The sequence below is a fragment of the Embiotoca jacksoni genome, unplaced genomic scaffold, assembly GCF_022577435.1.
Source record: "Embiotoca jacksoni isolate LCO1_2020_lvr unplaced genomic scaffold, fEmbJac1.0.p SCAF_6, whole genome shotgun sequence".
Taxonomy (NCBI): domain Eukaryota; kingdom Metazoa; phylum Chordata; class Actinopteri; family Embiotocidae; genus Embiotoca; species Embiotoca jacksoni.
In genome coordinates this window covers 1726673-1742350 of record NW_027185414.1, presented here as the reverse complement: position 1 = coordinate 1742350, position 15678 = coordinate 1726673, and the positions used below count along the sequence as shown (strand labels likewise).

Here is a 15678-nt window from a genome sequence, read left to right as displayed (position 1 = left end):
TTAAACATGAATACAAATAGGGTTTCCAGACAGCGAAGGAAACCGAAGCTTTGAACAACAGTCCGGTGCAGCCAGGTTAACTCTGCTGGAGCTACTACTGACAATTTCTGACAAGAACCAACTTTCTACTAATCAGCTTTTGTTAACACTAGCGTGCAGTGTTAATGACTCCTCCATCAACATTTGTTATGACACCTGCAGAAGCATCATCCAAGTCTTTTATGTAGCCTTCATAACGGACTTTTAATCAAAGGTGCTTTTCTGTATGGTCACATGTATCTAACTCTGGTCACCAGTCTATCACAGGGCCAACACAGAGATGGACAGAAACACAGACTTATAAGATACTGTTCACACCATATTTAAAATGGCGTGAACAGGATCCCAAGTTTAGCCATTTGTTTTAATGTACATTGTACATCAGCGCATCATTTTATTTCACATTGGAAACTCCAGTGTAAATGCTGTAGGGCAGGTCGAGGAAGAAGCTGTTAGATGTTCAGCGCTTCAGGTGAGGTCTTTCAATAAAACTGAAATCAAACATGTTTTTAGGGATTTGTTGTAAATTACCATTTGTAATCTAAACATAGTCCACCTATTCTGATGTTGTAGTTGTAAAGGGATATGGGTATAGGTGGTGGGTTGATGTGTCCCTGCCAACGGTGAGACCAAACCTACGCTGTTGCCACGCAGTTCACTCACTGGTTCAGAGCTTCTCAATGACAAATCAGGGTTCAGGACACATTGGAATACAAGGCCCTCATTATGTTTTTCACATTTACTGCATACTGATTTTTTTTTTGTGGTGGTCTGCGGTGTGTGTGTGTGTGTGTGTGTGTGTGTATGTGATTGCAAGCGGCCATGTGACAGACAGTCCAGGGTGTCCAGCCTCCTTTTTTGACTCGCTTGCAGTTGCATGGATCGAATTACTGGTTGCCTTCCCCGCACCGCTGAGCCCACCGCCTCTGCACCAATCACAGCCTGACTTTATCTACGAGCACATGCATGCACGAACGCACAGACACAGACTCTGACATACACGCACACACCGCAATACATCGCGCGGTTTTCCGCTGCCTTCACATGCGTCCTCACCAACTCTGCGTAGCGCTGGCGGCGCCAAGATGAGCGTGGTCACCCCGGTACCATCTGAACCGTACCATTTCGCCGCCTGACAGAGTCAGAGCCAGAGTGAGAGAGAGAGAGAGAGAGAGAGAGAGAGAGAGATTGTGTGTGTGAGAGAGAGAGAGAGAGAGAGAGAGAACGAGAGATAGAAAGAGAGAGAGAGAGAGAGAGAGAGAGAGAGAGAGAGACCATCTTTCCTCTCTCAAAACCCATCTTCCATTCGCCTGGGAGAGACCGCTGCGCAAGCCGTTTGTTTCGGCATCTTTCTTTTTTTTCACCCCCCCTCCTCCTCCTGTTCTTCCTGCATCCCTCCGTTATTGTCGTTCTCCCGGTTTGAAGGAGGAACCGGAGAGCCCGGTCGTGATTTTGTGGAAATACATTTTTGCATTTTTTTTTTTTCCTACTGGGTGTTGGTAGCGCGCTGTTGGTGCGCGCTTCTGCAAATTCCGGTGAATGGTGGATTTGGCAAACATGGAGACCGTGGAGAAGGAATGTGGGGCCCTCGGGGGTCTATTCCAGGCAATTGTCAACGACATGAAGGTAAATAAAAGATATTTTTCTACACATGTGCTCTCCCCTGAGAATCACAGCCTACAGCCTAATCATAATGGAGCTGGTGTCTCGGTCTCTAACACACGTTTAAAACGCCTGAACATACACATCTCCCAATGAGCTGACGCTTATTTTGGTTTATTCTATATCATGAACGATGGCATCGTTTTACTGATAGTTATGCCGCGTCCTGGTGGGTTGTTGGTGCGAAACTGCCCTCCCCCCAGAATATTGGCTGCGCATGTAAACGTCAGTGCATCCATTTTTGGGTCCTCTTGATACTCAGAACTCTGTCCCCCTGAAAAAAAAAAAAAAAAAGAAGAGCCAACACACTCTCAAACACCCTGTCCGCTGGTTTCACGCAGATTTTTCAATGCGTCTGGCAAATTTTGCGATGATACGTGTTTAATTGGGGTTGTATGGCAACGTGAATAGCCGCTGGGGCCCATGTAAAATTCATGCATAAGTACTGCATTCATTTTGACCTTTTTCTTTGGGAAATTGGTGTGTCGAGGGCAACAAATCCAATCTGATTCGTGTGCGTGCTTCTTTTGACACATTCCGTTACATAGGCCACACACGTGAACCAGGGTGGATGCTGGAGAGGTTTTCATCATCATCGTCATCAACATCAATGTCGTCTTGTTTTCCCCACACCATGCAAGACCTGCGGTTGTACATTAGAAAAGGTGCAGACTTGACTGTTGCATATTCAGCCTCGCTACATCGTCCTCGCCTTTTTCACTGGCTACTGTGCGTCTCGGTGAGAGTGCAGCGTCATTGATTTTCTGTCAGGCTGATCAGGCAGGAAAACACGAAGGCGTGAGAAGCCGTGCAGCCGTCAGACACCCAGCTTCTCTGCCTCTTCGCCTCTCTGTCCGTCTGTCTGTTTTCCCTGCCCGCCTGTCTGTCTGCCCGGATGATCGGTCTGCCTGTCAGTCAGTGATTCTGCAGCATGATGGCTCCAGCATGCAGCATGGCACTCACAGCAGCCCCTGCCAGGCTTTAGGGGGTTCAGTTTCCACCCAAGAAAATTGCACTGTGTGCGCTCGTGCTGCTGGAAGATGCTTTGGATGAAAGCGTCCATCAAATGGTTCAAGACACAGTCTCTGTCAATATGTCTGCCTGTCAGACGCTCCTGCAGCTTTGCATACCTTTCTGTTTAGCTGTTGTTGCATGTCTTACCTCTTTCTTTGTCTCCCATTCTACAGATAGTTGTTTGTGCCTCTCTGCATCTGTACATGTACTATCAGTAAACATTTAGAGATGACCTCCCTCCCTTTTTGGGAAAAGATGATGCTTTTCTCTTCCACGTTTCATTACTGACCCAGAGGTCACAGCTAATGCTGCACTCTCATCGTGCAGTAAGGACAGATTATTGTTTTTCTGTCCTTAAAGAGACATAAGGGAGACAGACAATGGGTCATACAAACATGAGCATGGATATCAATACCAATCTATTATCAAAGGCCATTTCCAGTACCCTTTTTATGAGTTTAGTTATTATAATTTAGTATTTCACGTTACACAGGTACATGACTGATCTGATGTGAAATAACTGAATAAAAAGAAGAGTTAACACCTGAGCATTATGGACAATTTAAAGGAGCTCTCTTGCAATTTACTGTTTGAGTCTTCATAACGTTGAAGGACTGAGTAAATGCTACATTAAAAACAAACCTATATTTAATATTAAAGCAGCTGAGGCAGAAATATACTTTTAGCTCTGACAGCGGTTCAGACTCTGAAAAACACGCGATTCTACACAGTAATGCAATTTGACAGCATCTTTTGTTTGACCCTTCCTTCATCTTTTAAAATGTTTTTCTCGAACTCAAAGCTGAGTTAAGCGTGAGGCTCAACGGTTTTCACCTGCTGCTCAAAAACTGAGATAAGAAACTGTTAACTATTAGACATTGATTGTCAGCTGTTATAACATGAATATTTCAGCATTTCAGAGTTTGAATACAGGACAGAAAACCATAGAAAGTCCATGTCAAATAAACCTGCTCGTTCAAAGACAACTGCAAAGTACAGCTTGTGTGTTTTAGGAAGGACTTTGAGATTTTGTGTTTCACTATCACTTTGCTATTTAAAAAAATAATAATAAAAAAAAAAAAAAAAAAAAAAAAAAAATATATATATATATATATATATATATTATGGACTTGCAAATCCATTTTACAAGATTTATATTTTGCGGTCTCAGATTTAGTAGTTCTGTCATTTGGTATTTATTAATTTTATAAAAAGTAGTCATCTAATTTGACTAAATACAATGAGTGTCGAGAAATCAGTTTGAAAATAATTTCTTAATGTGTAATATCAAACTGGAAATCTCTAGTGTCAATCTAAATCAGTGGCAGGTGAGCTCAGTAGCATATATGTGAGGCTCTTTGTGACGAGACTGTAGACATGCAGCGATACAAATATTTAACCTGCCTTGTGGTTGGTAGCAGCAGCCAACGGGTTTAGTCATTTGTTCTGTGGTAAACATGGAGGAGTTTCTTCTGAGAGCAACTACCATGGAGATCATAAATCAGAGCACTCACACATCAAATCACGATTCTGAAAATTACAACCATTTTGAGATGACAGCAGACCATATAATGTTCATCCCTCTTAAACTGTAGCATCTCTGGCTCCTTAACAGACCACAGGAAGTGCGTATACAGTGAACAGGTACACAGAAAATGACGATTCCTCTTATTGCCACGTATCAGAATAGCAAAACATACATCAGAACTTGTTCTCTCAAGCAGCGATGCTCAAACACAAATCCACAATAAAAAATAAAATTGTCTAACCGTTGTTCAAAGAATAGCACTTTAAAGGCTTCCCCCTGCTTCTCCTGGTCTCAGTCTGTCTTTGCTTCATCTATTATTCATTTGTTTTCTAATGGTCCTCCAATTGATGTTATCCAGCCCACTCTGAAATATATGGGTCACTACAAATTGGGGTAAAAAACACTACTGCCTTCATCTGAAATGGATGAATTCCTCGAACCAAGGAGGCACTGAATGAACGTCAGTGAGTGGATGAGAATCATTGACTCAAACTCCCTTTAACTCAACAGGAAACAACGTGTTTTTAATCCGTGTTTATAGCTCATCGAATGAGAAGCCATTTGTCAGATGAAACATATGAATTAGTCGTTTTTTCTGCGTTGGTTCTGGGAAACAGGCTGGTTTCAGCAGCTTTGGTTATTAAATTGATGCGAGCTTTAAAACATCAATGCACGACATGCGCACAGGACTCTTTCTGTCCGACCACCAAAGTCCACGTGATTCACATTCAGATACATTAAGTAAAGTTAAATTCCCAAACAGGAGTGCATACATTATTACATAACATGCTAATGTATAATAATTTGTGAGAGGAAATAAAATGCAGCATCAGCATTCATAAATAGAAAGAATAATACTCCAATTCACTGGTTTCTAACTGGTCTGCTCCTGGTCTTTGCACTGAGGCAAAACAAAATACGATTTACAGCCTCCAAATAAGTCCTGTACATCATTTTTTTAATTTAAATATATATATTTAAATACATGATTAAACATGCAGTATGGTACTTTGGATCAATACAAATCTATTTAATGTGTCAAATATTTGAACCGTATTTTTGGTTTCCATTTGGTGTTCACATGCGGCCACTCTGCCGAGCTTTGTAAACCAGTTTATGATTTCCAGGATATCATTATCATGTCTTCCTGCCATGATAATTTATGAATCCAATTTGATCCAGAAGATCTGACCACCTCAGTAGGGACTCCTCATACATACAACTTTGAAATACAGTCTATATTGTCATCCATAATCTCTCAAACTGTTCTGAACTGTAAGTATTCATTCAAATTCAGCAAATTTAACGCAAATTAGAAGCAATTCTGACATTTTGGACATTCTGTCAAAGCAGGTGATTATTAGATGAGATTATTTTAATACTATATAGATAGGTTGACATCAAATTAATCATGCAACTACAACGTTCTGATAGTTTCATTGATGTGACAGAATCACAAGTGAAATAATTAAGGAAACAACTTACAGATGAAGTGAGGATAATGTTGATTTGTTGCACTAAAAGTAAACAAACAAAATAAAACAAATCGTTTGACTTGAATAGTTGGCTGCACTTTGCAGCATGATAGCAACATGGCAGCTGTATACCCTGCTATTCATAATACATATGAACAACAACAACATTTTGCCTTGGCTGTTGATTTAATGTCATATATTTTGTGACCCATTTGGTGTTAAATTTAATTGCACATTTCTTAACAAATCTGAAATAAAATACCTGACAGCTGAAATTACATGTCCTACTCAAAATAATTGATAGAGTCTAATATCACGACATGCACATGGGAAGCAGGTAAGCGTAGCGGCCATTGTTGCAGCATTTGGATGTAAAATTCATAGAAGGTTTGGCTGAATTTCTACTCCGCCCCATGCTTTGAGGATGACCTCTGTAGCCATTGTGTCCTCTGCCTTTCCAACTTTTTTCATGTTTTCAATTTTTACCTGATGCATTTAGGTGTCACGTATGCTCATGAGTTCACAGCAAGAGCTAAACGAAATGCTGTTGTGCGCCGACGTCATCGGATTGGATCCATGCTGTTTAGACTGCACTTTTTCTTCCTGTTTCCCTTCATCTTCCTCTTCCTCATCCCACTCCTCCCTTCCTCTTTCTCTCCTCAGTAGATCCGTCAAACTGGCTTTGGTCTGTTTGATGTTGCACAGAATTATTGAGAACAATCGTAAATTAATAATGGTGCACAGTGAGAGATACAAAGAAGCTCATGATCCCAAAACATCACAAACAAAACCCTGGCAGTTGGGTGGTAACTGCTTTAGTTTAATATGAAATCCTCCCATATACTCATGCAGTTGCTTGTGTGCATGTGTGTTTGTGTGTGTGTGTTAGGGCATTATGTACAGTAGTTGTCTGCCAATGTATATTCCTTGAGGCTATGTCTGGCAATTTTCTAGTGAATTGCACACACACACACACACACACACACACACACACACACACACACACACACACACACACACACACACACACACACACACACACACACACACACAGGTCACAGAGGGGCAATATAATAAGATGAAAAGGTCATGTTTACGGTCAGCTGACTAATTAGAGCAGCTAATACTGGGAATATGATTTCCTGGTCAACGTGGTATTTCTGTTGTCTCCATACTGTACTGTTAATACGTTGCACATGTGATTTTGCTAAGCACTGCATTGCTGCAAAAAAAACCTATTATTGGGCACTTTGAAGAATAAGGTGTCAGTCAATATGCATTAAGATTCTACGCTTGTCTCAGGTGTTAAAATAACTTCCTGTGTCAGCGTTATTACTTTTGTTTCATTGATATTACATAAAACACTAAAACTGGATTAAATAATGGTGCATTTCTGTGACAGATCCTGAGTATTTATGCATGTGTGGTGTCTTTATTGGAATAAGTTTCATAGCAATGAATAGGTACAGTTGCTATTGTTAATATACCGCATTCAGTTGATATAGTTTAAGTTAACATATAAAGACTTAAAGGGTTTCCTGATTTTACTAATTACTTTGTAAATGTTGTGTCTTCACCTTTAAGGCTCACTTATTTTCACCCATTATCAATATATTGGATATTATCATATACAGCTATGATTAAACACAGAAGTAGTTCAACTCTAAAACACAAGATATATTTAGTTTTGCTAATTCTATGTATGTTGTGTATTTATGATGCTACTGTCACTGCATTTAATGTTGTTTAGCAAACAAGTATAATGTAATGTGCCTGTACTGCAGAGTCGTCACTGCAGTGGGGCCTCCGTATCCTCCTATACACATATAATGTGAAAGAGCGGTGGTGTAGTTATCCAATTATTTTGGTAAGTCATGCTGTCTGTTTGATATTCTAAATTTAATCCATTTGAATTTGTAGATTTCTTTGAGGTTAAATAAGGGATTTCAAAACATTTTATTTATCTCTATTGATTTGTGATGGGCATTTGATATTTGTCGACTGAAAATCCCTCCTCGAAAAAGCGTTTTTCCCTGAGCGCAGCGTATTTAAAAAAGAGTTTTTAATGGAATTGAGGTGTTGAGCGTTTATTCTGCGCTAAGCGCTGAATGTTCGCCTTTTTTTCCGGTCACTTGAGAGTTGAACAATTTTCAACATTGGGTAAAATGCTGCACTCGTCACTTTTTACCCAGCCATCCAAACAAAGTAAAGGAGGGGTGTGAGAAATGCACTTAACTATTGACACTGGTCGCTGATTGGTCCGCCCTTCAGAGGCTGACCAGTGTAGAAACACACATGGTTCTGTTAATACTGCTTCAGGTGCAAATGCAGGTGTGTTCATACACACAGTCTGCATTTTAGTCAGTGCACACTAACTGTGCGGTCTTAATGTTTGGACTTCATGTGCTTGGGCCGGATCAAGTGGTTGTCCACTAACTGTCACTTGGCAGTTCAATCTCCTGCTCTTTCTGTTTGCTTGTCAAAGACATGTCAACACTGCACCCTAAGTAAATTAAACTTATTGCACACCCAGGTGTTGGCAGTGTCATTGAATCAGGTTTACGACTTATCATTATTTTCATTTTTTTGTAATATCAGAATTTTTGTGGATTAGTTTTCTGTCTGTCTGTTTACATTTGTGTACATTTTGACAAAACAACATGGAACTTAGTATTCAATAGTCATCATTGAATGATACACTGAAACTCTGCATTCAATTCATTTCAATAATTTTTTTCCCATCAGAACCAGGGAAGAATATTGAGGGTTTTCTCAGGCAATGGTCTGAGGCTTGTTTTGCCTCCTCGTTAGAAAGTGTAAACTGGAAGAGCAACAACATCAACAAACCATGGAGAATTGGAAGCAAACTGGTCAGTGTCCTCAATGAGACTCCCCATTGTTGTCTATCCCTTTGAAAGCCCGTGACAATTATGTCCCATGATTCTGGGCCATGCTGCAGAACTGAAGATGCTCTGTGGAGGCATTTCATTAGTCCATTCTGTGATGGTTCTGGGTTTTTGTGATCGAGGGGACTTCCCACCACAAATCTGTCATTTAAAACAGAGGCCGGTGTTCGTGTCAGCAGAGAGAGGGAGGAGGAAGACAGGGACAGATCGCTCATCCTTGTTGCTCCTCTGTGTCCATGCAGCTTTGGTTCCATCAGACCAATCAGCCTTTTTTAGAGCGGACATTTTGAATTTTCATAACAGAAAAAGCACGCCTGTTACCAATAACATTAATGATGGGGCCGTTCTGTTCAAATCAGCCAGCATGCATGATTCCACAAAACAAAACAGCTAAATTGAATTCAGCTACTTTATGTGACGTGCTAAAACATGTTCCATGAAAATGTGTTATTCCTCCAGAACTGTAGGTGTTTTCCAAGTCACTACAGCAGTGTAACTAAATACATACAAGACCAAGTAAGGATCTATATCTACCTGCATCATGAAGTCATTTTATTGAGGCTTTATCTGGGATTTTTATGTAAACTGGTTTGGCTACTTGCTCATTGGTTACAATTGTTAAGACAATTTTAAGACAAGTATTGGCGGCCTATCATTGGCTTCTATCTCTGCATACCATGTTTCTGTGTGGAGCAGTTTGAAAATGACCTGGCAAAGCGGGGTTATATAAGCCTGGTGTGGTACACATGGATTAACTTCCCCCCCTTAGCGAATACACTTTTTACAGTAAAGTCCTAATAAAATAAATAGTTTTTGCTCCGGTCAAAGCTCTGGTCTCAGACTATTTACAATTTAATATTTCTTAAATATCCCCATCAAGAATTTATTTAGCAAATTGATCCATGGGTGAAAGTTTGTGAAGTTAAACATTTTAAAGTTATTTTTAATGTTGCAAAAAAACGTCGAGTTGAAGGCACATTTTACATGTCGTGCAACTTAAGGGAAATTACTCTCATTGACAGAAATGTTTCGTCATACAGTTGATTTTGACTTTAAAAACTCTTCTATTTTGCAAACAACAATGGAAAACCATACTGTTCACCCATAAATACAAGATGCCAATGTATCACAGGACAGATAGCAGAATCACAGGACAGATAAAGGACCATCTCACTCATTAGAGCTTGTTAAAATCTCAGAGGTCGTTCGGGCCCCGGGGCTCGTTAGGGCCGGTGCAGATGAATGGGGAGGACCGGTCTTGGGAGGCGTGGAGGCTACTTGGGAGCCGGCCAAGACGGCCTCACTCAGTGAACCCTTTGTCAGGCCTGTCAAAGCCTTCTCATCACACTCAGCTGTTCACTGTAAAACACACTGATTATTATGAACAGGCCAGAGACAGACCCAGAGAATAACAATGAATGTGGTGTATCGATATTCTCCTGTTCATTTCTAAAACAAACTAGTGATTGAAAAGTTCACTTCATGCTCTCTATGTATTTTCTTTTTTTAAGGATATGCTTGTATGCTTGTAAGTCTGGTTTATTTCAGCCTTGTCATAATTTACCATTAATGCGGCTCTGAATGTCATGCTAACTTTGCACTCTTCACCTTCATTGTAGAGATTCGGGGAAGTGAGGAGTCACAGAAAACAGTTTGAGACAGCCATTTTGCGGGGCCACCAGCATGATGAGCTGACTGTAGCTTTCTAAAAAAAACAAAACGGATTTTCAATCATTTTAAAGGTTTGTTTTCTATTATGACTGAAAGGAAACACAGAAACTAGTCAAATGGAAACGACATTCAGTTACTGCATGAGGGATCTGTATCTGGGACAACTTCCTGGTTAACCTATTCACCCTATATGCTGCTGCACAATGAAGAGGGACTCCAGTTGCTCTGCAAATTGGCCCTTACATAAGTATCAAGGAACTCTGCCTGGCAGACTGCCATGAATATTGTACATTTTTAAAAGTGCATGCATCCTGTTGGATCAAAACACCCAAAACACTTGTACCTTATCCAACGGATGAGTGTGTGAGCATTGATAATGCTTTTGTATGTTAGTGCGGGTAACAGTAGTTACTGTGTTTACTGTAATTACGAGCTACCCCTGCAGGTCAGGTGGGTTTGGGTACGAAAATTCAGAACATATTACGGGTTCAAATGGGTCGAGCCAAAAAAGTGTCAAAGCAGTGTTACAACTAACTCACAGTAACATTGCGTCCACGAGGGCGCCCTTCTCTTTCGGAGATCATTTTCACGCATATCCTCAGAGATCTCCTCCCCATGCTCACTACAACAGTCACATCCTGGAACTGTGGACTCCATTATTTTTCTGCTCAGTGCAGCCAAAAAGCAGGCTAAGAAATACAGTATTACCTACAAGGGTAGACCAAATGTGTGTGTGTGTGTGTGTGTGTGTGTGTGTGTGTGTGTGTGTGTGTGTGTGTGTGTGTGTTAGAAAGAGAGAGCGAGAAAGACAGACGGAGTTCATGAGTTTAATGAAGGGTTACTTGTTTTGCAGCCATTTAATTGTAACGAACACAATTTGGAACAAACAGTATTTGACTAAGATAGACACAACATGACATGTCTTTGCAATCAATGTATAATCAATGACGCCTTCAGGGGCTCATACAAAACCTGTATGTCTTTTTTTTTTAAACCACTCTTAGGTTTTTAAGATACAGTTTTAAGTTACACCTTTTATGTCTCAAAATAAAGGATCTTGCCGACTAGCAAATATAAAATGAAACTGTTCACACAAATTCTGCTCAAATTTGCAGATGTATTTGTTTGGCATTTTCACAACAACTAAGTTAGCTAGCTAATTCTTTCAGCATTCAACTGGCCTGCCTGCCTCCGCAAGTGAGAAGCTATGCACATGCCCCATGAATCGGGTTGCAGGTTGCCAGGTTTTTGGTGATAGATAGGTTGAAATTGTATGTAATATGTAGATTGTCTGTGTAGCTTGTCTTTCATAGATGATCTTGCAACTTGGTTAATACCAGACGGCCTTAAAATATGGGAGAAACCTGTAAAAATGGGAGTGCTGACAGGTTCGTAAAGTAGGTGGGCGGGGGTTCAGGTTGGGTAGTTGTTATAATTATTCTTGATTTGTATGGGAGAAATACAACATCTTGATAATTCCTGTGAGTGCTCTCACTACGGCATTGTGGATCGATTGGGAGGTTTTCAGAGTTATTGGGACATCCCTATAATAAGACATAAAAAAAACACGTAGACTACATATTCAGCATTGGTCTGAGACAGGATGCTCTTCATTTTAACAATATCCACTGTTGACAGAGGGCAGCCCTACAAACCTACTTTATGTATGAATTTAAGGATTCACCTTGGTTAAAAATAACTTCCAGGTTCCTCACAGTTTCCCTGGAGGCCAAGGCAACCATGCTATATGTAGGCAGTTATGTCATATGTGTCTGATGTGTTTAAGCAAATTACAATAACTCAATTTTGTCTGAATAGAAGTAGGAAGTCACAAGTCGTCTAGGCCATCCATGTCTTAAAGACATGCCCAAAGTTTGCCCAACTGATTTGTTTCATCCTGCTCCACAGAAGAATATAGCTGGGTGTCATACTTAGCAATGGAAATTCATGCAGTGCTGCTAACAATATTGTCTGAGGGAGCCATTTATAAGGTGAGCGTATCAGTTAGGACCCTGTCGAACTCCATGAGCAACTATTTTTGTGTGTTAGGAGAATCATTGGAGCTCCGTCAACCCTAATGACATCTTTCAGTCTCTGTCATAAAACGTTGTCACCAGTGGTGTCAAATGAAGCACTGAGATCTATAAAAACAAGTACAGAGATGTGTTCATTGTCTGAGGCAATGAGAACATCATTGGTAACTTTCACCAGTGCTGCTGTGATGCACTCAAAGTCCAGACATAAAATATTAAAACCAATCATTGATGTGGTCACATAGCTTTTTCAAGGATTGTAGGACATAGGGGTTGGGTATTGATCTGCAGCTGCTAATATACAGTTCTTTTTAAATATAAATTCTAAAAGCATGTGGTACGATGGATTGATCAGCTCTAATACAGAACTGTTAATGAAGGGAAAACATTATTGAGGAGTCTAGTTATTATTTGGGTTCGAAAAGACATATTGATGGTTTAGATTAAGCAATTGTTATTAAGTCAGATCTAAAAGAGAGTAGTCTGAATATATCAGTTCTTAAATGTGATTAATTACCTCTCTACATCTATGTTATTAGTAACTTTCCGGGCCTTTTTAGGTCTCTTGGGCTTGTGTTCGTGTATAACAAAACATTGTTTGGTCAGTTCATCTATGAATGCAAGCTTACTCCGAAGGTTATATTGATAAGTTTGTACTTGTTGTGACAGCTATTATGTACCGTGTTGAGAGCTGAGTGTTTGGTTCGGCAGGTTTTAGACTTTTCTTCTAGTTGATTTTGTGGAGGCATGATTATTGCATCAGACTGCAGAATGAGCAAATTTTTTCACTGGTATATGCAAATCAGTGCTCCTTTCCCGCTGGAAGTTGCAGAATTATGAATGGTGAAGCTGTAGAGAAAAAAAATTACAATGCAGGAGGAGAAAAAATTACAATGCGGCGTCTGCATTCAACCATAAAGATATTTCTCACCATCAGCACTCACCCTCTGTATCTCACACTGCAGTGCTGTGCAGCCCTGCCCAGCTTTCTGTCATGTGTCTGGATGGCTTTACATTAGAGCATCACCCAATGTATTGCAAGGTGGCCAAAGACAACCCAAGCACATTTCGCAACAGTACATTTATTTTAAACCAAAATACGTTTCATATTTGAGTTTACTCAAAGTAGCCAATGGTTGATGACAGCTTTGCTCACTATTACAATGTATAATCTCTTAACCAGCTTCATGAGGTATTCGCCTGCTATGGCTGACAAGGTGAGCCTTTTCAAAGGTTAATTGGTGGAATGTTTTAGCTTTTTATTGTGTTTGAGTCCATCAGTTTAGTTGTGCCAAGGTAGTGTTGGTATACAGCAAATAGCCTTATCCAACTAATGACCATAATGATCATTACTTTAAGACATGAACGTCAGTCAGACTGGACAAATTTCAAGAACTATTGCAATTCTTGCTGTTATGAAACCGACCATGTGAATCAGTCCGTCATGGTTGAATTGCAACTAATCTTGCAGGTTAACACAACATTTGCCCAGTTGCTCATTCATCAAGTATCCAGCAACGTTAGCCTTAGTATGAAGTTGTGTTTTGAGCTTTCTCACCCTCCATCTCAATTTTGATCTCCAACAACGCTGCAGCAAAATGCTCCAACTGTTGTCAGAGCTAGCCACTAACACTGCCTTGTGATATACTGTCAATAGAAACATGTTAGCAATGAATGCACCGGTCTCGTTTGCTTAGGTTTCATCTGGCTGAGCCATCAAAGTCAAGCTCCTCTCCTTATCTCTGCACATATCTCTGTAAGTGCTCAGGGTCACAAGAAGCATCACTTACACTAAGTGGTCTGATGGACACACCTTCAGCGTGCTTCGACAGCCCTTTCACACGATTGGAGCAGTGCAGAAAATAATTACTTTCAACCCAGAAAAGGAGTGAAAAGAAACAGATAAAAGTCTGAATGATTGATGGCTACCTGTGAACATATCATCCAATGAAAGGCACCTCGGTCTGGTATTTTTTCAGCGTGCTGTCTGTTCTGTGTGTAAATCTCTCTCTCCATTTTAGGATTCATGCCTGAATATGTATGGGTCATGTGTCAAATATTAGCTTGAAAGCTACACAGAGTGGAAATTAGAGCAAAAAAAGATTCTCGGTCTTTTATTGGTCTTTTGCAAAGTCCTCCAATTAAAGGCACTGCGGTGCTAAATCACTTTACTCTTACAAACTGCTTCTCTAAGCTGCAGCAACTACTTCAATTTGGTTTTAATGGATAATTTAAATTAGGGAGTCATTGTTCTTTTGTGCTTTGTGGTAAATTGTCTTTAAAATCAAATGGCTTTTACTTATTATTTTATGATGAATGTGTTTAGATTATTTTTGCATCATTTTCATCTCTCATTGAATTCTATGGGCACAATGTGGAAATAAAAATGTCTTGTTATTTAAACTGTTGTTATGGATCCCCAAAACCTCCAAATAGTTACACAGCTGTGTCTGAAACAAACATTTCTCTTCATCCTCCTCTCTCATCTTTTATTTCTGCTCTGATACAGTGGCATTACATTGATTAAGTGCGTACAGACAACGCTACCCCTGTTTGACGGATTACATGACATTTATCAGAAGGGTTTTAACCAAAACATGTGGCAGAGATCCCAGATGTTTCACTGATAGGGCGTCTGTGATCTCTGGCCTCGCAGCACCGTGACACAACAACACACAGATGGTTTCCTCTTTCCCATCACTGTGTTTAGATTGAAATTAGCTGCTGCACTTCATCAATTATGCAGTGAGGCAGCTTCTCTCTTCTTCTCCGTCTATTCTTTTCCCTTTGGATCAAACTGCCAGGCGATGGAGTGGAAGAAGTGATCTTACTCAGGTGGAGGGAATCATGAACACATTAATTACAAGTATATTCAGAATGTTTACAGCTGATTTCACATAAATTCAAGTCAAATTTCTCCTTTGTTAGTTCATCCAATGAAACATTAGTCCTCCAACCGAAACCGAAATAGCATGACCGTTACGAGAATGATTCATACGATTACAGCAAAGTCAACATACCATAAATAGATCCTCTGCATAGCTGAAACAAACTAATCCAGCCACATTTGATCATCATCATTATAATTTACTTGATGACAGTTTAAAACAATCACCACACTCATTAAATAGCTGGGTGATGTTTTATGCTTTACCCGAAGCTGTATGAGCCTCATTTCATTTTTTTAAATGTCTGTGACTCAGAAAAAACAGCACTTTTAAACGACTTTTACCAACCAACCAAAGCTTTTAGTATCAGATCAATCTCATCTGTTTGCAAAATATCTAAACAGATGCAGAAATGTATTTTGTTGAATTTTGTAGACAGACGATGATATTTTATTATTGATC

At 39.9% G+C, this 15678-nt stretch overlaps 1 protein-coding gene across 5 annotated transcripts in view; it reads left to right on the top strand.

The window, feature by feature from the left end:
* The first annotated feature begins 1023 nt into the window (after window positions 1–1023).
* mtss1lb (MTSS I-BAR domain containing 2b) overlaps window positions 1024–15678 on the top strand; it is a 73939-nt gene continuing 59284 nt past the window's right edge. For 3 of the 5 annotated variants that reach the window (XM_069173919.1, XM_069173920.1, XM_069173918.1), the window contains exon 1: window positions 1024–1665. In XM_069173919.1, the coding sequence (XP_069030020.1) occupies window positions 1579–1665 (87 nt within the window). In that variant the 5' untranslated portion in view covers window positions 1024–1578. The remainder of the gene's footprint in view (window positions 1666–15678) is intronic. The other 2 variants (XM_069173921.1, XM_069173924.1) reach the window with 2 other exon arrangements.